This window comes from Pygoscelis adeliae, unplaced genomic scaffold, assembly GCF_000699105.1.
Source record: "Pygoscelis adeliae isolate BGI_AS28 unplaced genomic scaffold, ASM69910v1 Scaffold9, whole genome shotgun sequence".
Lineage (NCBI taxonomy): Eukaryota > Metazoa > Chordata > Aves > Sphenisciformes > Spheniscidae > Pygoscelis > Pygoscelis adeliae.
Genome location: NW_008825557.1, coordinates 2,495,555 through 2,518,727, shown reverse-complemented (window position 1 = coordinate 2,518,727; position 23,173 = coordinate 2,495,555). Strand labels below are relative to the sequence as shown.

The 23,173-nt window shown below is 39.4% G+C and overlaps 1 protein-coding gene across 1 annotated transcript in view; it reads left to right on the top strand.

Moving 5' to 3' along the window:
- Positions 1 to 23,173, top strand: part of CPED1 (cadherin-like and PC-esterase domain containing 1) — a 157,614-nt gene that overhangs the window by 80,702 nt on the left and 53,739 nt on the right. Inside the window, exon 17 of the mRNA XM_009332276.1 lies at positions 1,780 to 1,948. Coding sequence (XP_009330551.1) covers positions 1,780 to 1,948 — 169 coding nt within the window. The remainder of the gene's footprint in view (positions 1 to 1,779; positions 1,949 to 23,173) is intronic.

Here is a 23,173-nt window from a genome sequence, read left to right as displayed (position 1 = left end):
GGCTGTCGACCAACACCCCCAGGTCCTTTTCCTCCGGGCAGCTTTCCAGCCACTCTTCCCCAAGCCTGTAGCGCTGCATGGGGTTGTTGTGGCCGAAGTGCAGGACCCGGCACTTGGCCTTGTTGAATCTCATACAGTTGGCCTCGGCCCATCAATCCAGCCTGTCGAGGTCCCTCTGCAGAGCCTTCCTAACCTCAAGCAGATCAACACTCCCGCCCAGATGACATCAACTTGGTGTCGTCTGCAAACTTACTGAGGGTGCACTCAATCCCCTCTTCCAGATCGTTGATAAAGATATTAAACAGAACTGGCCCCAGTACTGAGCCCTGGGGAACACCACTTGTGACCAGCCACCAACTGGATTGAACTCCATTCACCACAACTCTTTGGGCCTGGCCATCCAGTCAGTTTTTTGCCCAGTGAAGCGTACACCCATCCAAGCCATGAGCCGCCAGTTTCTTCAGGAGAATGCTGTGCGAAACAGTGTCAAAGGCTTTACTAAAGTCCAGGTAAACAACATCCACAGCCTTTCCCTCATCCACTAAGTGGGTCATCTTGTCATCAGCAAGAGTCCCAGCTTATCTGATCTTTTAGAGAAGTATAAAGCTGGAGGATAGGGGAGAGAGAAAAATCATCACTAAACACCAGGTTTAAGCACTGACCCACAATCATCCATGATGTTTAGTTGCTACTATGATCCCTGGCACAGATTTGGCTTTCCCAACCAGTTCTCTCACAGACAGCAGCATGGGCCAGGGACAATCCCAATAGGTATTTTGGGCATGACCTGTTTTTGGATGTTGGGAGGGACAAAAAGTGTTTATTTATCTGGGTCAGGTACCTCAGAACCAGAGAACTGGCCTATTTACATTCTAGCCATTAGTGAGTGGATAAAAGGGAATTCACTTGGGAGGAAGAATCCTTAACTGTTACATAGCTAGCTTTGCTTCATGGCATGAAGCACCTATGCAACACACCATCTTTTGACTGACTATGAAGCAGATGCTTTGACCTAGAATATCTGCTAATAACCAGACAGTCTGTACAGTTGTTACTGATTTAATGCCTAATATGCTTCCTGTATTTTCAATAATAAATTAGTCTTGATTTATCAATTCAAAAGAAGCTCCCATAAAATCCTTCCACCCAACTTTTTAGTGTTTTAATATTAACCACCTTGGCAGTCAACAGGGATACATGCAAAAAACTTAAGACATTTCTTCCTTGTAAAAGGAAAACAGAGTAGCGATATGTCCTTTACACTGAAAAGTAAAAGCCCTGGATGTGCAGGTTCTGTGTCTTTCAGCATTTCTCATTTCCCTGCCAAGGGAAGAAGAGCACAGTCCAGCTTTGCTCTTGTCTGTCACTCTGAGCAGTTTGTCTGAGACTCCATCACATTTGGCTAGTGGACAATTTCAATGGCTAGCTGACACCTCTGATCTTGTTTGTCTCCCTTGTGACTTCACCATGAGCTTGGACCTGCCAGGAATTATTGTCCCTAGTGGCTTCATTCACAGATTTCATGTCAGAATTGTTACCACTGCCACTGAAGCTGTTTTCACTGAGTTTCACTGTCAGTATTTTGTCTTCCGGAAAGAATCGTAAATTGTTACAAATCTTATTTTACACTGTTGTTTATTTAAAATCATACGTATTTTGTAAGAGAAAGAAATGTTAGAAGCTTCAAGGAGCAAGAAAAGCTTAGCTGACATAGATAAAGCAGTGTAAATCTTTGTTTCTTTAGTGTTTATTCCACTTCTTTCCTGTTTTGCCTGGCAGCATTGCTAACTACCCCCTTGGTCTTGGATTGAACAAAGTCATCGTTCTCGTAACGGATGATTCACAGCCCAGCCCTCAGATTGTGAGCAGCTACAAAATCACAATTTATCGAGAGGACCGCCCTAGTCTGCCTTTGTTTGATGACTATGTGATGTGTGGGTTTGTACAGGTATTGTCTCTATATTCTTTTACTATACAAATTAATAGTGAATTTAACTGGTTTCTGTTCATCCAGTGGTATAAATTAGGGTACATGGGCCAAAGCTGGTGTAGAGTCAGTTTTGGTGAGATTAGAATCCGAATTCTATATGCTATAATTGTATGAAATACAGCATTTACACAACATTTTGGATATAAAAAGTAGTTCAGCATAAGTACCTGTTATAGTTACCATGTATTTGAGAGCTCCAGGTTAATTAATCCTTACTTTGGTCAGTCAAAACCTTACCCATCAGAGAGCTGTTGTTTGCTTGTGAGAAAACAGTCCCTCTGTACCATGGAGTGGGCAGCATGCAGTTTTCATAACTATCTATCTATGACATTGGAGCCATGGAAATCCTTTTACCAGGAAAGATATTTATGATGACAGTATGTTTACCAGTGTTCAAGACAAATGCTGCTAGAAAATTTATGAATGAAAAGTGTTTATTCTAGGAGACCAAAAAACACAATGGAAAAAACCCACTGATGATTCCAAAGGAAGGGATGATTGTCGCTTACATCACATTTATCCGAATATAAGTTTGGGAATGCAAATAAATTACTCCTAAAAAATAACAATCCTTAGGAAACAGTGGGTCTCTTGAATGAAAAAAAGGGTGAGAGTCTGTCCGATAGGGCTAAAAAGGGGCTGGGGAAGGGGAGCTCGGGCTGAATTAGACACAAAATTGGAAGAAAGATAATGAAAGAAAGGAACAGTGAAGCTTTCAGTTAGTGAAACTATGGTTTTAAAGATATTCTTCGTAAGACAGAAAACCTGGTACACGGGCTGGAGCAGAGCTGTTTGGATTCCAAAGTTTGAGGACTAAACATTGGTACTTGATATAGTGGGCAAAGATAAGCCAGTCGATTCAAAGAAGGAAGTTAGTTACATGGTAAATCATAATCAAGGGCAGTGCTTTTGTCTGTGGGATTTCAGGCAGATTAAAAGGTTTGGTGGGTTCATTCTAAATATTAGAGCATCCAGGAGGAATATATTTCATCACAATTAATTCTGCAACCAGGAAGCAGGGTTTTCAAAACCATAGTGTTGAAACGGTCATCCATGTTCATGTCAAATGTCTAATCCTATCTTTATTTGTCTTCTTTATGAAGATCTTTATATATCAATATATCCTTTTCGTAAAACTTCTTCCCTTCTCCGGTTTCTTTCTATATACTGCAGAAGAGGTTGGGAGACGAGGGTGGGAGAAGGCAGAGCATTTTACAGATCAAGAGGGATTTTTTTTTCTTGTGGAGAAATAAGCACTGGGGCTTAAAACAGGAGCCAAAGAGATTATAAATATTGATAGCAAGTTATATGTTGACAATAATTATCTCAATCTGCAAATCAGAACTGTCAGAGAAAATGTATGTAGTAGTCATAGCCTACTGACTGCTGATCTGAATATCTGATTATGGTGCGGTCTGGCCATCTACCTATTCTTTGTCTCTTCTCTTACACTTATCTTACAAGCTTAAAAGGTCAAGGACCATCTTCTTGCTCTTTGCACTGCCTCAGCACCAGATCTAGTAGTTCCTACAGTAAAACAAATAAGAATAAAAACGTATAATACCTAAGATTTCAGTTCAGGTGTACAGCAATTTTCCTGACACCGTGGGTGTGAAATAGTATGAAAAGGAGAGCAGCAATAGGTTGAGCTGGAGTTAGTTATATTACTAGGAGAACACACTGGCTGGAAAGATGTGAGGAAACCTCCTCTTGTTGCCCAGTTTGGGGCATGTATCTGGGTGTACGAACAGGAATTCAACCTCATACATATCCTCCCACACTAGAGTTTGCACTGTTGTTAATGTTTTATGATAGCATTTATGAGACTGAGTATGACTCTTTGAAGCACCATAAAGGCAAAGAGATCTAGAATGATAAAAATGAAAAGTGTTTTAGAAGTTTCTTTTGATTGAGCTCAGTTTTCTGCTCATCTGTGAATAACTGCTCTCTAATTAATATAATTGTTCAGAGCTAGGGAGGACTTCAGGAGTTTAGAGTAAAAATGAGATGAAAAGCATTCTTGTGGTATCTAATGAGGGCTGTGAAGATACAGTATGAGATTCTAAAACATTTTTTTTAGATATGTTAAAGGGAAACTTATCAGAGAGTGCATTTAAAAGACAAATGAAGGCTGGAGCTGGAGATAGAAATGGCATTCTAAAACACTCAGAAGCCTGCATTTTTTCCCCTTTTCCCTATTTGCTAGAACGGAATTTATTGCCTTTTGCTTAGAGTGATGTTTTTTATCAATACAAAACTCAGGTCTTAAACAGCATCATTACATTCTGCTTTTCATACCAGAGAACATTACGCACTCTTGCAGGGCGGGTTAATACACCCTGGTCAATGGCATGAATGCTTGTTCTCTTAGTAACAAGACACCTGTTTTAGGAGCAAAAGGATAAATACAGCATGAACTGATGGAGTCTCCTTTGGACACTTGACTAGGCACAACTGGGATCACACATGGGGAGAGAAAGGTCACTGACAGTGGTGTGGTCTTTCTCACAGAAGGCTTCAGTTAAAATTCTAATCCAGCAACTTTTTTTCCAGACTTTCTTTTATGTTTAATCCCATTAGGATATTCAGGTTTCACTGCAAGATGATACTATAAGGAAGGTTACAATAAAAAGACAGAGTGTGGGATGTTGTTTCCAGTCTTCTAACAATTCTCATGCAGTTGAATAATCCTGGATTAATTTCAAGGCTATTGAGTTAAGAAGTGTGTGGTTCCAAGCCTTGCAGTCCCTAAAGGGGAAAAAATACTGTCCTCTCTACTTTTTGATAGCAGCTATAATATCCTCATTAAAACCAAATTAGTAGGGGATAAACTGTGGCATCACCGTAGCACCTTCAGCTTTGGTTGCCTTTCATTGTGTGTTCTGCATTCTGACAGTATTGCTTGGACTGCAAATGGAGAGGTTATTGGTTTGTGCTTTAACTTAATTTTGTGCAATTGTTGACAATATTCAAATTTAGTGCCCTTGAGAGAAGTGGTGCCATTTCATTATCACCTGTGAAGCTGTGATACCAAGATAGGCAGAATACAAAGCAAGCAGCAAAAAACAGTGAGCTCTTAAGATAGGGGTATCAGCATTACCCTCAAGAGAAGGATCCCAGACTACATACACACTGTCATAAAGGACAAAATATTTTATTCATTCTTGCACTGCCCATTTATCTTTAAAATCCAAACAGATTTATCTATGCCTTACTTGAAATGTGTGGATGCTACCTCTTTGATTGTTAATTTTTGCCTAGTTGCAATCATGGAAAGTAACTGGTGTTGTGCTTAGGGAACCTTGTTTGTCACTGTGAACTTTTGTACCTATAGTGTCCTGCTGCCACATGTTTGGGGTTTTTTGGTTTTGGTTGTTTCGTTTTTTTTATATTTTAGTAATACAGTTATTTATTTGGTTTTGCATTTGCATTGTGAGTAACGGATAGCTAATATTATATTTTATAGCCATAGTGTGTATCATTCTCTTTGTCTGTGCGTTTGCACAAACCGTGAAAAAGTACTTTCCAGAATCAGTGCAGTGCAGTGGGCTGATGCTCTGGCTGTCCTACAGCTTTCTCAGGTCTGACAGAACGAACTTACAGCAGAACAGCTTTAAAAACTTTCCTGATTTTTATAGAACATCTTATTCTTAAGTACTATTATCTCTTATATTTTTATAAACCCTTTTATCATATTCATTTCCTAGAGTCCAAATAGCATAAGAAGTCCAACAGAGCTGACAATGAGATGCTGGTATAGCATTGCTGACTGTGTAACACCAAATGGCTGCAATGCAGCTGGCAGCAAGATGCCAGCAACAAGATGTTGATTTCTCTTGCTGTCTACTAAACTTCCATTGATGAAAAAGCAATTAAGACCTAGGCCTAATACAATAACTATATTTAACTTTACTGTAGTCTTTGAGGTGTAGAGATGAGAAAACCCTTTAGAAAGGAAGAAGCCTTTAAAAAAAAATCAAGGTAATTTCTTTTTTTTTGTTATGTAAGATATGAGAATGCTTATATTTTTTTCAGCTCAAGTTATAAATTTCCCAAGGAAAATAAAATGTTTTTACTTCATTTTAAACTGTGTGCTATTACAGTTATGCCTTTCATACCAGACAGTACAAGTAAAAACTGTCAATTATAGAAACATGAATTAACTCTTTGCCTAGTGCTTTCATGCAAAGATTTCAAAGAACCTTGCAAATGTTAAATAATGGCCATAAAATAAAAAGAAAGAAAAAAAGCTTAGGAGAGAAACAAAGAACTTGTCCTGTAGTAGGACAGGCTTGAAGCACATTAGTCTCTTCTGTATTTCCCATTAGCTGCATTAGATTCAGTGTGAGCCCCGTTACAAACCACCCATCTCTTCTGTCCTTAGGACATTGCGGATGCCATGTGCAGACTCTTAGGTTTCGCAGTGCTGCTTGTTGCAGCAGCTAACCTTCTTGGCAGTTCTGGGTTTCAGTGTCTTGCTTGAAAACACACAGAAAGTGCATCTCTGGAACTGAATATACAGCCTAATTATATCAGCAACCAGACTGTATCTTATTTGCAAAATTAGCTTACTTCCCTTTCAGAGGATAAAAGAATATCCATTATAGGAGCAATCATGCATTGCATTCTTTAGTCTTCTGAGATCTACAGCTGGTGAGAATTTTTTTTCAGTGGTTTTGAATTTTTCAGAAAACAACAAAAAATGCCCCAAACTTAAAAAAAATAGTTTGAGTCCTTTTTTTTTCTTCTTTTTCTGTTTTTTTAAAGCTTTCTTATGATGGGAAAAAAGTATAAAGAAAAGCATATGCTTTCTTCAAAAGAAGATGTTTTGATTCAGAGAAGGTTATTTGATTAAAAGAGATGAAAATTCAAAATTTATATTGGCATAACTGTTAAGTTAAAGATTTTAGCTAATGTGCAGTCCAGAATGCTAACTCTGTTTTCAAGGAGGGAGTGGCTGGGACAAGCAAAAAGCCCACTCATTATTAGATCTGAAATACTCTAGCCTATACTCTAAATTTTCTTCAGAAACACTGGTGAGAGCATAGTATGACAGTTATTTTTTTCCAGGAGCAATGCCAACTTAAGCATCCCTTTCCCTGCCTGCAGCTACTCATGAACCAGATGGGAGAACTCTTTTTTTTTTTTAATGGACTAGTTTCTAGGCTAAGGTTCCCAATCTCTCTATGTGAACACAAGGGAAGGGTAGGTGCAGGGGCAGAAATGAGCAGCTGGGCACAGAAGAGTGGTAGTGGGTGCTGCTGAAGGCAGCTTTTGCTTTCTTCGTGAAAGAAAACTCACATCGAGATTGGGTTTAAAGCTCTTGCGAGAGAATAGTTATAGCTGTGCAGAAAAAAAAAAGAGACCGGGTTTTAAATGAGCAGGGGCTTCATGTTCAGAAACTGTAGAAGTGATTTATGGGTGAAAACACACAAAACACTAGAAGTACATTTGCATTGCTATTAATCTATTAAATAAAGCGTAAATTATTTTGGGTTTTGTGTGCCTGCAACCCACTTACCAGGAAAGACAAAGCAGTGTTCATATAACCTTGAGAAGCAAATATGTAGCAAACGGAATACGTTGTTAAACTGGAGGCATTTCAGATGAAAGCCACAAAATGATTAGAGAGCTAGTACAGAGAGACTGCCATAAAAAGAAAGGTGAGGGCTTATATTTTCAACTGCTGTATGTCAACATGGTTCAATTAATTTCAGGGGAGCAATTCCAAATTACACTGATGGAGTACCTGTCCTGACAGAACCATATGGCTAAATTCTCCTCCATTGTATATGCCAGGTAATGTTAGTGGGTGAATTCACTTGTGTAAAACTGCTGAAATAGTTAGTAATTTTCCTAAATATTCATGGTCAAACAAGAGCTCAGGAAAACCTAAAAACTATTTGAAGGGGTTTTAAAGTGTTTAAAGATCAAGGGACATATAATCACCATTCACTGTAAGTATAAAGTGAACAAGCACCTAAATCTAATAACACAACTTGGTGCTTCTAAAAAGTATATTTATGAAGATATAGAATGTAGAGGTGTAAATAATAAATACACTGAGCTAATTTGCAAGTAGAGGGTTAATTTCGGTGTGTATCTCAGAACAAAATGTTTTGTTGAGTCAGCATATTCTGGCTTTGTCAACATCTATACCATTGGGGGAGAGAAGGCTTGCCACATTTTCTTAATTATAACAAAAAGACTTTTGTGATGATTTAAAGCATTGCTTTGTAGATGAGTCAGAGGAACAATTAACCATTGTGATGGATCTTCTTTACATTTATCCTGTTCTGTGCTGAACTCCTTTTGGATCTCAGCATCAGAGATGTAGCTGTTAGGCTGGTATCTTGGTCAGCGGCCAGTATCTGCTGCATTAAGGAAAGGTCTCAAAAACTCAACAGAGCATAGATCTGTCCTTTGAGGGAATTAATGTAATGCTCTGGGTTTTCTCTAGAAATCAAACACTCCTTTCACCTACGCAGCTGACTTCATACGTCGTCTGTACTATCATCTGGTAATCACAGTTTCCCATATCACTGTTCTCTGTCAGACATCTGCTGGGTTCTGAACACGCCATAGACAGAAAATGGGCACATCTAGGGCATAAGGTGGGAAGAACCACCGAAAGAATGAGTTTGGCTGTGCTTCTACTTAGGTGTCTCTTTCTCTAAGCATGGAATGAAAATTTGCTTTACAGTTTCGTCCTGTATCTCCAGTAGGCTGTGCCTGACTAGGATCATCATCATACTTTCCAGCATTTTCAGGGTGCCACATTACAGAGCCCAAACTTTGAGGCTCAAGTCCATGTTGGGTCCAGCTGCCTGGAGAAAAGCATATAGTCTTCCAGTTTACTGCATTGTGCTTGCACTCCTAGTTTTATATCAGTTGTGCTTAGTCTTCTCTATACAGCTAAGTTTCCTGTTTAACATGTGATGCAAGATTAATACCAGATACTCTCCAGGAAACGTCTCCAGAAGTATCAGGCAGAGACTGAAGAGAGCGGATGTTTCCATGCAGCAGCTACATTTGTCATTATTATGATGCATTGTACACGGGAAATGGTGTGTTACACAGATCACTGATGGATAACTTGCCACCAGTGCTTTGAGACAATCCATGTGAATGCTGATTCAGTGATTCAACAATTTTAAGCCAATAATGACCGAGATGACACCAATGAACTCATTTTCTTTATGATCATTAGCCAAAGGAAGTATTAGGTTGCTACAGTAATTAGCCCCTGAAGGGATAGAATTTTTTAGGCAGCTTTCAGCCTTCATTTTTCCTACGCTCCCTTTACTTGGACAGCACTCTTGTAGTTAAGAACTTCTTAAATCAGGAATGATATCACTCTTCATCACCACTGAATTTATTGACACCAGCTAGTGTTGTTTGTAGTACCTCCTACCTCAGCAACGGAAAATTTAATATCTCCTCTCCTGCCTTTTTCTCTTCTGTATGTTTGCAGTTTAGCACAGTCTTACTAGGAACATCCCACCATCCTAGACACTCAGTGAAGTGACTCCCAACTTGAACAGTTATTTTGCTATTATGCAGTCTTGGAAAAATGTTATTGGTATATCATTATGTGAGGAACAAAACCATAGAAGATAAACCTCAACGACGTGACAGAGCAATTCCATTCTCTTGTGTGTTCAGGCTGTTCTCCCCCTTCATACAATTACTGATGTCATCCCATGGGTGTGCAGAACACATTAAAGATACAGAAGATGAAGATCTACCCAGGAATCAGCCAGGCAGAAACTCATACTTGCATGATTACGAATGTTAGGGAGTCAAATTATGACCTGTATGATTGCAACTGGTGAATAAGATCCCACTGGTGCTGCTGGGGTGTATGACTGGATGTTTCAGCCTAAGAGATGCCTTGCAATACCTGGTCCCTAGGGTGCTGCAGGATGGGGCGATGCTGAGAAAGATACAGTGCTGTGGATGCAGATTCTGCAGATGCAGTGCTGTCTCTGAGCCCATCAAGGACTGCTAGTACAGACTGGACTAGACCCAGTTTTTTTGCGATTCCTTGCCTTTAACCACAGGATTGAAGTGTCTTTTTTAAATAATAGCAGTGAACCATTGTGGGTGCCGGTGAAAGGAGACAGACAACAGTAAGCTCTGGGTAGGCAATTCAGCTCCTGGGAGAACACTGTTCTCTGGAAAAGCTTATCAGAAAAGCTGTTTTTTTATAATTCTTGTTAGCTATAGGGTTTTTGTTTGCACTAAGTTATCAGGCAATTATCCCACATATTTAGAATAGATTTTCACTTACGGTCCCTTTTTGCTCTTATTTTGGATGATTTCAATATAATACAGGCCCAGTAACGCCACTGGAATCAATTACATTTTGCTGGAGAATTGGTAGCAGTAACTTCTGCAGAAGACTCCATGTAGCACAGACTTTTTTGTGCTTATTCTTGTTTCCTCTCCTGCCCTCCACAGTGATTCCTCCATGCATTTCTGCATTGTGGCCCAGCTTGGACAGAAGAGGTACAGCTTGATGGACTGATTGTTAGGGCCCTTTAGGGAAAATTGTGTGTAGCTCACAATTTTTCTATGCTTCTGTTTCTAACTGTGCAATATCGGGATATAAGAATTAACATCCCAGTAAAGTGTGAAGTCTTACAAGTCTTTGGATGAGCCTTGTAAGTATGAGAACTGCAAAGTATGAGTGAAGCAGTTCTCCTTTATGAGCTCCAGGAAGTGCAATGACACATTTAGAAGTACAATAATAGGAGGGAGTGGGGAGGGAGAAAAGGTCATCTAAAGTTTCTGAAGCCTCACTGAAATATTTAGCTTATGTTTTGGGTAAATAGCTGTGTCAGTGTTTGTATTCTGTTAATATACCTGATTCATGGAGAGAAAGTTCATTAATTAGAAATAACTTGCACTGTATGACAGCACACAAAGCGTTACAACCATGATCAGACTGCCAGTTTGTAAGTTGCAGACAAATCAGCACATGCATACAGGCAAAGTATTTGGAAAATATGTTGCGCATGCATCTGTTTTTTTTTTTTTATAAATGGTCATTGCAGTTTGCACTGAAGCAAAAGTTATTGTTATAAGGTTAAACTTCAGTAGCTTTGTGTGACACACCAAGGCTCTGTAGTGCCCCAGTTACATTTTTTTGTGAATGGTGGCATTCATCAAATTGCTGAAGTGACAGTAGAGCGCTGTGGAGCTACTTGTGCTGGCTGTGAGCAAGCTGGTGCAAGTACAGGGAACAAACAAGGTGCCACTGCTGCATGGCACCCAGGCCAGTCCAGCTCCATGTTAATGCGGTGTCGGTTTCTGGTACCTGAGCTTATTCTGTCTGCAAGACTTTCTGTCAAGCTCGTAAGACATATCACGAGGGGTGCATGGTAAAACTGTCTAGAGCCAAGTTTAGGGCACACAGAAGTTGCATGTTGCTTAGTGCACAGTTGTGCAAGTACACCTCAGCTCTTCCAGTTCTGAGACTCTCCAGACAGACTGTCATTTGGATTTAGTAACAGCTTCTGTACCCATTTTTCTCATGTATATAATAGTAAAAGAAGAGAAAAATATCCTTAATCCAAGACCTTTGAACAGGGAAAAGACTCCCATTGTCTTCAGTGTACTTTGGATCTGACCTAACTAGACTTATTTTGTTACCCTGTGGGGTCAAAAAATGAGTCTGCAGAAAAGAAAGTATGCCTACTATCACATCTTCAGAAGTAACAGCTGCATTTTGATCGTCTCAGCTTTTGATGCTAGTGGAAATTATTGGTGACATTTTGCCATTAGAAAGCTGTAATGTGAAGCGGAGGGTATAGGTTGTTACAAAGATAATATAGGGGGAAGACTAATGACTCATAGTAATGACTCCATAACTTCATAGTAATTTGTCCGGTCTTTGAATAATAATCTTATAATTCTGATTTGGTAAAATAAAAACAAAAAGGGTAGTTCTGCAAGTCAGCCATATGGTACAATAGAACAATGGAGATTGAAGTGATTTATTGCTGCACTGCGTAAAGGCTATCACCTCTTCTGTCTGTATGCTCACAATGCATATTTGAAATTCAGATCGTTTTCCCTGGGCATTATGTTGGTGAAGAGGATGTGACTGAAATCCTGCTGTGGTTCATGATCTGGCACAGAGGTTTGGCCTTTTTTGTTCTCATTGAAAGAGCCAAGGATGCTGTGGCACCAAGAATGGGTAACTTAGGCTGCCACACGAAAGCCGGGAAATGGGATAATCCCATGTCTCAGTGAATACTTGAAACAAAACTGAGACCTGAAGGTTTTATCACAATATGAGGCAGTCCTTGCATTCTGGGCCTGTCCCAGATAAAGTGGAAAATTTGGTCACCCTTGTTTAGAAGCTTAAGAAATGGCGTGCTTTGTGGACTGGAAAATTATAGAAGTATTTAGCCTAATTCGTGTCCGTCTCTAACATCAGTCAGAAGTAGTTGTACCTAGGTCACAGAGCCATAGGTGTTTCATAGTTTCATCTATGAAAACTTGTGGAAAGTCAGAATCCAACTTCCTTTCTCAAAGTTCAAGAGGCAAATAAGGAAATCAGTGTTCTCGATTATTTTACTTTATTCCTCCATAGTTTCTTCTTGTAGAATGTTCTTAATTGAGATCCAAAATAGAAAGTTGTTTAACTTCTTAGCTGGTTAGTCAGATTCTTTTCTGTATAGAGTTATAAATATATGAAACAGTTTTTACTGTTTTAAAGAGTGCTGGTATTGGCCTATGTTGTGCCTAAGTAAGACAGTGAAAGCTTATTGTGTGGCTAATCATAGTTTAATTGGTCTGGTTTTGTGTTTATTTAACGACTTGATAAAGAGCAGTAAAATGAATCATTGAGAAGTATTTACTATGCAAGATGAGCCTAACACCAGAAGGACAAGGTCCTGCCAAAGTCAGGATAGATATAAAACACAACCACCAATATAAGAAAAAAGGAGACATATTTGATACATTTCAGTTTGTAAGTATCTTCACTGAGAAAATCAGGTTCACAGTACATATCCATTGCTATTTCTGTAGCTGTAAAATTGTCTGTATCCTACAGAGAACTGTTATTCTCTTTACCTATCCCTCTACAGTTTGTGTTTCAAAGCTGAAATCCAGGGCATTCACTATTGACAGTTCAGTTACTGCATGCTTTTCAGTTCACCTCATACACTGCTCTCAAATTCATCAGAAAATGTGAAATAGCCTGCTGAATTTTCCCCTAGATGATACCACAATACATGTGAAAGAAAAGCCTTCAGCATGAGGCTTCCTAAGTGTTAACAGATCATGAAAATTGGCAACAACTGTTGTGCCGAGTATCATAATCTGCAAGAAGAGGGCCAGCAATTCCACAGTGATGAGAAGAGAGCACTTGGTGTTTAAGCTGTGGTCACATTTGCCTTTCAAGTCATTTGGGCCTCCATAACACACTTTGTGGGAGAAGAAAGCTAATGCAGCTGCCTTTGCTAATCAGTCAGTATGACCCAGCCCCTCGGGGAGGCAGGCAAAGGCAGATACGTACTGAGACACACAATCCTTGCTGATTAACAGTGAAAGCTAGTAAAGTTACTCTCTAAGCCTGTCTGGCCCATCAGCTCCAGAAATGTAATTTAGATGATTATCTACATACCCATTAAACTTTGTGACCCATCGCTAGTCTGTTTGAAGTTTGCCTGCTTAAACTTGCTAATAGGAAGAATAGAAGGATTAACTCAGAGGTCATGAAATAAGAGAGCAGCAAAGAAGATGACAAAAGAGCAGAGGAAAACTTCCTATTTCATGTATTTGGTAAGGAGAAAGAACTACAGTACCATGATCATCTCAGCAGATACTGTTACTTTATGGAGCAAGCGAGCCATCTGGAATTCAGGCCATTTAATACTTTTGTGTGTGTGCTTTCAACCTATTTTGTTTAGCTGCACAAATAAAATGTGCTACCTCTGTGATAAATGTTGTCAAGTTAGGTATTTATAGAACATAATGCAGCATATCGTAAAAGAGCATAGAATGACTGATGTATGATAAGTGTTTCTGATTTTGCCCAGGGTTAGTGTGTAGATATAAACAAGGAAGCACTTAATTTAAATTAGTCACATCAGAGCAGTCGCAGTCAGGTCAGAATCAAGGCCAGCCTTGTTCCCTGTAGGGTAAGAACCTCCAGCCATTACAGGTGCTCGTGAACTTAAAGGTTATCAATGAAAAGCTTACCCAGTGAATATGTTTTTTAACTAGTCAAACTTAAATAAATATAACATTTACACTGATCTGCGTAAATTAGTCACAAGATGTTGCAATAAAAGTGGTGACCGGTTAAAACTAAATTTGTAGAGAAAAGGTGGGATTCATTGCAGAAAACAGAATGGAATACATGAGTGCCTCAGTAAGGGTGTCCTGGGGGTCTGACGAGTTACTGGAAGAAAATGAGCTTGAACTTCAAATGGAGTCTGAAGGTCATTTACCTTCAGACTTTTGCATATACTACCACCCTTGGAATGAATCCTTGCCCTTTTGCTAAAGACACAGTCAACCTACTTGCTGAAAAGCATTGAGTGGGGGCGTATTTCACTGTATTTCAAAGAAGACAAAACCATTTCAGTAGTGCTATGTCTCGATCACTAGGTTTTGCAGTATGAGATCTCTTTATAAAGAATTGTTGTGGTCTACTTTGCAATACTTTTGGCACATTTATTTATTTATTTATTTATATTATTTTTGTTGATATAGTTATGATTAAATATAGTTCTGTTTCTCATTTTATTGTCTCAAGCGTATTTTCCAGCTGGAGTCTCTATACATCTCAGACTCCTTTCAGTTACATGCACAACTCTGTATGAGAGAGACAGCAATATGCTAGTGGGGAAAAAATAGAACAGTATTCAGTGCTGGGGCAATTCATTCTAGAACTTGAGACTTATTTTTTTCAGTGTTCTTAGTAATTTTTTTTGTGGCCGATACTGGAAACTCAGATACTTGCTGCTCTGACGCTGATGCCTGAACTTTGTAATAAAATGCATCAATTTTAAAATTCCACTGTAAGCATCACACTGAAGCTGTCTTGCACCTTAATCTGGTTAAAAGTATTCAACATTAGTGTCAACACAGTTGGGATCTTCAGCCTGAAACTGTTAGCCTTCACATGTTGACCACACTGGCAGTGGTTCTCGTCTTGAAAAATATATTTTCCCAGAAGTTTTAGGAAGGAAACAAACTTCTATTGCTGATCCTGAGTCTTCCATTGAGTGACAAGTGCTCAGCTGCTTGCAACCAGACTGCTTCAGAGGACAGAAGTTATTCATAAATCTCATTCCATCGGTGTTGTCTGAAAAATAAAGTAGATGCCAATATCTGCTGGGAAGCCTTGTAGAAAACAGATCAAAGGCTTCTGGAGTTTATTTAGGAAGGACCAGTTGTGAGTGGCTTAATGTCTGAGCATGGCATGAAAAGTGAAACAACCATGACAATGGGCCACCGTACACAGAAGTCCTCTGGGCTTCAGTAAAGAATTTGAGTAATATGTGGTACAGGTGGGCTGATATCTCACCCTGTCATTCTGTTATTGCTTTGCCTCTAAATGAGCATTTCCCCCTCTGTCTAACCCTCTGAAAAAGGGGAAAATTTCTTCTCAAAGAGACTGTAGAATAGAGCCTTTTTCACTCACACACAGTGAAGTGTCTGCTGAAGATATGTTGTCTTCTTTAGGTATTTGGTTTAAAGGGTCTGTGAATCTGTGTAATTCACTTAACCTGTGGTCAGTTTCTGGCTAACACTCTTTGAGAATTTCTCAAAATGAATCACACCCTTTAGTGTATCCCTGCTCCAGGTGTGAGAAACTGGCTTATTTTTCATTAGAATTATCTGATTTATTTATGCCTACCCATCCTACGTCCTGCAGGATGCCTTGATTTATAAAATACTTGGAGACAGCTGCAACATCCCTCAGTTCTTACCAATGATATGTTGGAATACAAATGATGCCTGTGCTTTCCTATGGAACCATCACTCATGTTTTAGGGATTTCTTTTCTATTCATTTTTGTCCCATTATTTTCTTCTTCCTTCAGACATTCCCCATGTGGCTATGTTTTTAGCATGGATGGCAAGTACAACAGCAAAAAAAAAAAAAATATCTTGGAAGAACTCCAAAAGGGGTTACAGTTTTAAAGAAGTGGCTATCCTGGTATCTCAAGGTGGGCCCTACTCCTTAGTCAGTTCTCTGTTTATTGACCTCAATGGGATACAAATGCACAAGCCCTTTCCTTGGCCATACCGTGCTCTGCTGGGAGAAGGGTTTAGAACTGCTTCCAATCACTGAGACTTCTTAGCCCGAGTTCCTCCAAGGAAAGGAAATGCTTCAGCAGGGAAGTTCCCAACTATTGCTTCTTTAGCAATGAAATCACTTCAGAAAAAGGTCAAGGAACCTACTAGGAACTGCCATGTGAAAAGGATCCAAAGAGAAAGGGAACGGATCAATTGCCTCGATATGCACTTCTTGCCACATCAGAAATTCAGTATCACATCTCACCCCAAGCTGCTGATCCCAAAGAGACTGGGACTGTGCTTACTTGCCAGTTCTGTGTAAGTGCTTATTATGCTGAATATCATTTTTACACCTTAATGCACCCAAGTAGCACTAGATACCCGTGTTTCAGTACCTGTACCAAACCCTGAATGTTTTTGGCTGGTCACCTGATAGGTTAAGGTAATTCCCATGACCTATTGTTGCTATATGAATTTCTTCTATGAAGTATGTTGTCACAACTCAAAAACCCTACTGAAACTCCTGTCTCCATTGTGCTATACCTCTCTTGGTCCAACAGCCTAGTGTTTTTCATGGTATTAAGCTACAGATGAAAATGAAAAAAAGGGATTGGAAAAAGATTGCTTGAGGATTTATTTTCTTTTAATTAAAATAAAAACATTCCTAAGAAAAATCATTACATAGTTTGCCATAATAGCATTATGAAGAGATGCAATGCTTGAAAGGTTGCACAATTTTTGTTTAGTAGTTGCTGCTGCTTTATTTTTTGGGACAGATGTTTGACACTTCAGAATTTTATTGTGAGGGAGGGTGGATGTGATGGAAATTGGTTATGATGTTACCAAAAAACTCTAAGAGCTGCCAAGTAAAGTCTAGGCAAAAGGGAACACTAATAGAATGCAGGAACTGAACAACAATACGGTGACAGCAAAAAGACACAGAAAATACTTGAGGAAAGCTCTAATCCCCATGGCTTGATGAGGTTTCAGAGGGAAAACATGAAGATTTAGTGCATTTTTCTGCAAAGAGGTATGCACGCTTAACTTCACACGCTGTGGACATTTCCACTGAAATCAGTGGGATAACTTGTTCTGAATAATACCATATGTCTCCATCTTTGCAGGCCCAAAGTCTTAAGCAGAATTTATTGTCTGGGATGTGTATAATTGTATCCATGTTCACATTTGTCCAGTGCTAAAACAGGACAGTCAGTACTTATTTATTCCTAAAACAGAAACATATTTGTAGTGCCTATCAATGCTCATAACTTTTGTCTTCTAATTCTTTTTGCTCTTTTTCATGATGACATGCTTTGATATTTATGAAAAATGACCACGTTCTTTAGATACAAAAAATAAACGTTCTATTTCAATTTTATGTGAATTATTACATTAGTAATTCAGAGAAGCGGACCCCACCTGGAGTACTGCATTCAGCTCTGGGGCCCCCAACATAAGAAGGACATGGACCTGTTGGAGCCAGTCCAGAGGAGGGCCACGGAGATGATCAGAGGGCTGGAGCACCCTGATGAAGACAGGCTGAGAGAGTTGGGGTTGTTCAGCCTGGAGAGGAGGTGGCTCCTGGAAGACCTTATAGCAGCCTTTCAGTACTTCAACAGGGCCTTCAAGAAAGCTGGAGAGGGACTTTTCACAAGGGCATGTAGTGATAGGACAAGGGGTAATGGCTTTAAACTGAAAGAGGGTAGATTTGGATTAGGTAGAGGGAAGAAATTCTTCACTATGAGGGTGGTGAGGCACTGGAACAAGCTGCCTAGAGAAGTTGTGGATGCCCCATCCCTGGAAGTGTTCAAGGCCAGGTTGGATGGGGCTTTGAGCAACCCGGTCTAGAAGGTATCCCTGCCCATGGCAGGGGGGTTGGAACTAGATGATCTTTAAGGTCCCTTCCAACCCAAACCATTCTATGATTCTATGATTCATTGATTGCATAGAGCTGTTGATAAATATCAAGGAGTTGCTTATACATGTATGGGGCCAGAATCCTCTCATCTGAACTAGTTTTACGCTGGGATTCCCTGAAGTCTTTACAAATTGATGGAACCTAATAATCTGCTAGAATAATCAGAACTAACAAAGAAAAATATATCCTCATATTCTTTCTTTCTTTTTGTCTTTCTGTCTTTCTTTCTGTCTGTATGTCCATCATTAACATTTGGTTGCTTTGTTTGGGCAAATGTTTGTGGAAAATGTCTGTTAGGTCCACCTTTGATATCCCTTTCACAATGAAGAAAATGCTAGTCTTCATTGGCTGGTAAAGTAATAAAGTTTGAGCAAATGTTTTGGGGGAAAACAGGTCAAAGACATGTAATTTCAGAAAGTACCTCTAGTGGATTTACAGTGGGAGTGTCCTCAATTCCCACCGGGCCAGAGTCTTGGTAAGTAGGACAAGTAATCAAAGGACAGAGAGAAAATTGAATTTGTATGTTTTGTGCTGGAGTGACTGAGCTTTTATCTTGTAAGCATCATACTTGGGTAACTATTCAGACGTCAGATTGTGAATATCTTTTCCACTCATTTATGAACAGAGTAACGAAGTACTCAACTAGCTATAGTTACCTTGCATGTACCTTTAAAATTTCTCCCTAAAAATATTTTACCAGCATTATTAAATCAAATGCTTTCAAGTATTCTGTAGCTGTTTTACTCAAGACTAAAAAGTATATTCAATGAAAGCTTTACCTGATCAAATGATAACTGAAGGTTTTTTTATTTTTAATAGTAAAATGCCTTAAAATATTACACAGTGCACATTATGTATTTTGGCAAATATGATTTTATGTTCTTCCTTTCCTAAGTTCATTGGTCAACACAGAGCTTTCATTTGTCAGAAATCTGCAAGATACTAATTTTTGTTATCAAATCAACCATTCCTCTTACTGTTCCTTTTTGTTTGCAATTAAATACTTTAACTTTTCCCTCTGCCAAACCTTTGTATTCTTTGCACTGCATGAGTTGACAAGCCTAACCTAGGAGTAAACACAACACCTGGAATCCTCTAGCTGATTGTGCAATGAGAGCAGAGGTTAAACTGAGGTCTTCATGAGGATCTGGAAATCTCACAATAGAATTTGAGAAAAAAATATGCAGCAAGAATTCTGTATTATTTGTAGTTGTGTCGTGGTTTAACCTCAGTTGGCAACTAAGCACCACGCTGCCGCTCGCTCACTCCCCCCCACCCAGTGGGATGGGGGAGAGAATTGGAAAAGCACAAGTGAGAAAAACTTGTGGGTTGAGATAAAAACAGTTTAATAATTGAAATAAAATGATAATGATAATAATAATAATATGATGATAATAATAATAATACACAAAGCAAGTGATGCACAGTACAATTGCTCACCACCCGCTGACTGATGCCCAGCCAGTCCCCGAGCAGCGGCCCCCCCCGGCCAGCTTTCCCCAGTTTATGTACTGAGCATGATGTCACATGGTATGGAATGTCCCTTTGGCCAGTTTGGCTGTGCCCCCTCCCAGCTTCTTGTGCACCTGCAGCCTTCTCAGTCGGTAGAACATGGAAAACTAGAAAGTCCTTGACTAGTGTAAGCATTACCTAGCAACAACTAAAACATCGGTGCCTTATCAATTTTGTTCCCATCCTAAATCCAAAACACAGCACTGTACCAGCTACTAGGAAGGAAATTAACTCTATCCCTGCCGAAACCAGGACAAGTTGATCTTAGGAAAACATCAAAAAAGTGCCGATGCACGATGCAGGACTGTCTTTTAATCTTTGCATTAAAATTTTAGGACATGACTTTTCCATTCTTTAAAGGGTGTGGAACAATTTAGAGGATGGGGTTTTTTTAAGCTAAAATTCAAATCTTGTGGCTGAAAACTTGAAATCTAAATGAAAGCTATAGGCAGGGCCAGTCATGAGCAGAGTCCCTGCCTGTGGATGTACAAGATAGGTCTCTGCAGTATGCATACTGTATACCACTAAACAAATGGCAGGAACATATGACTGAAGAATTTATTTGTGTTTCAGTAACCTTGAGATCAAAATACTCTAGATGGGTTACAGTGACCGAAGGAAAGTACTACAGTTGTCTCTACAAGCAGCAAATTCACTGAACAGAATAGCCATGTGAGAACAACATCTACAGCAGTAGATCTCAGTCCCTGGCAGGTGCACTTACACTGGTATTTCAGTATTTTATTTCTGGTATTCAGAGCTTCTTTGTGATAACCTCTGCCACTGCTGCTTCCTGTTCATTTGTGCATTCACTCTTCCACTGTAATATTTTGACTGCTACAGAGAGTTGGAGAAACTAAAGCTCATGTTTAGAGCAAAACTAACAAAATAAAATTAAAAACAGTACAAGATTATGGTACTTTGTTTCTCCTGCCTGAAGTTTTATAGGACTTAAATTTTCTTCTCTCTTTCTCCCTCCTTTCAACTTTCTCACTTTTCTTGTTTCCTTTGAGAATTCTGCTGTATCTTGTTAGGAGGATGTAAATTGGTTGAGGGAATGAGGTTGCAATTTGCTCTGAATGAGCTGATGCTCCCAGTCATCCACCTCCCCTTAGGGAGCAAGTACAACATCCGTCAGCTCAGTCACTGACAAAGTTCACACACAGCTTTCACTCTCACGAGCCTTCCAGTTCCCCAGTTGTAAGGGGAAAGTAGGTGTCAGGAAAACTTTCAAACTTGCAGATGAATTGGGCATGTCCCAAGCAGAACTGGAAGATGAGTACAAAAGACTGTAAGGTCATCTAGGTCAGGTGGTGAAGCCCAGAATAGAGTGAACACCTGCACTGATGTCCCTTTTCCCTGGTTGCGAACAAAGTTACTGCACTCTTAAATATTGCAGCAAATCACTGAGCACTTCAGGGGCTGTGGGTGAACTGCGTACCAAGGACTTTGAGAGCCGGGATGCAAGGACATGGTCTGTGAATCCTTGGCTGGGCAGATACATTGGTTGTCCCGTTCACTGGATGGTGCAGAAAGTACTTGGGCAGAGGGACCTGTTCTGCTTCCTTGCACCTGAGCCCAGGGAGGGCTTCTCCACAGTTTCTTTGGCAGGATGCTAAGACTCAGCATTTTGTCCCAGGCCCACTCTCTCCTGATAAAGATAGAGAAAATGCACTGTAAGCTTTTAGAAACAGGCAATTCCCAGCATTGCTTACTCTCACATACAGAGAGCAGCTGGTGTTATAAGGCAATGCTACCCTCCAAAAAGCCTTTAAGAGGAAAATGTAAAAGACATCCATATTGAGGGCAGCAGCTAAACAGCAAGAAAAGCATTGTAGATCACAAGTGGGAGAAACTTGCATTATGTATTGCTATTAGCAGTTCTTAACTTGCAGTAGGCAGGATAAAACACCCCGGGTTTTTTTTGTTTGGAAAGAGTTTGTGCTGAGGGGTGAGAGGGTGCTTGGCTCACAGAACCCCAACCCTCTTCAGTCCCTTTGAAAAACACACTTTTGCATGTACTGATTTCAATTCTGCACTCAGCTTTGGCCACACATTTCGAGCAGATTTGGGCACATGACTAGGATGCATTTTCAAAACCAATAATAAACATCCAGAAGTCTTTTGGAAATATGTGTGATGACTAGCACATATTCCAAATGACATGAAGGCAAATTCAGACTGTGAGACATGGGGCCTTGAAACTTCCAGCAGAGAAGCTGACACTAAACTGCATGAAATATTTGCATGTCAGAGAAGGGAAAGTGTCAGGAGGATGGCAACACAGGAGGGGCTTGACACAGTTTATTGTCTTTATTTTACTTATTTTCACACATTTCTTTTCAGAGAGATTGCATACTTTATGTTGACATTATGAAGCAGTTTACTGTAATCAGTAATAAACTTGCATTTTTTTCCTTAAGCTGTTTTATATTGTTTATAGTTTATTGTTGCAAATGAGGACTGAGCTTGCATTCAGCTGTTGCTGTGCCAGCCTGGCACAACCCCACCGAAGTAACTGAAGCTTTTGTAAGTGAGTACAGACTGTAGGCTTGTGTATTTTGCAAAGCATCTGGAAACTTTGGTGGATCAGAGCCAAAACCATAACTCATTGTTATGGCTCTGATTATGTGATGATTTTATGACATATAATATCCCATTTTCTTAACAGCAGTCTTTTAAATGCAGACCTCTGGGAACTGAGATATTTCTGTCCCTAACTTTTGTTTGTTCCTAGCTTGGGTTAGGGCATTATAAGACCAGGTAAAATGTATTTGTTAGACTTTGAATCTAGTGCTTGAGTATGACGAACTTTTAACACATTACATAAGCAGTTCAGGCATTCAAGTCAGCTTCCAAAACAGGACTAAGGGCATCATAACACACCTGACCTTAAATCAGAAAAAATCATGAAGGACCGAACAATTCATTCACTGTCTGAAAGACTGAGACACTCCCCTTACTAATATAATTTGCCTGGGAACCTCAGAATTCCCATTTGAAATGAGCACACCCGAAAAATGGAATGAAACAAGTTAAATAATAACTTTTTTTATACCTCTGGCTTCTTTAGGAGTATAAACAAACTTAACAGATATTTGCTGCTTTGAATGTTTGCAGTGTTAACCCTAGGTCTGAGACAGGATCATTTATTTTTATTTGATAGGTATTTTTTGGTACTTGGCTTTTCAGAAATTCTCCACCAAATTTCACATTTGAATTATTGTATGTAACTAAATATTCTATTAAAATAGACTAAATACTCTATTAAAGCAAACATGGACTAAAGCAAAATAAGGGTTCAATGAAAGGCAACCCCCCCCCTTTATTATCACCTCGGCATCTTCTACAATAAAAAGTGAATAATTCCTTTGGAAATTATATGTGATAATTAAGTTCAGAAATACTGATTCATTTTCTGTTCAGGCTTTCATTTTTTCTACGTCTACTTTGGCTATCGGACATCCAAAGAGACTTTTCTGAAGG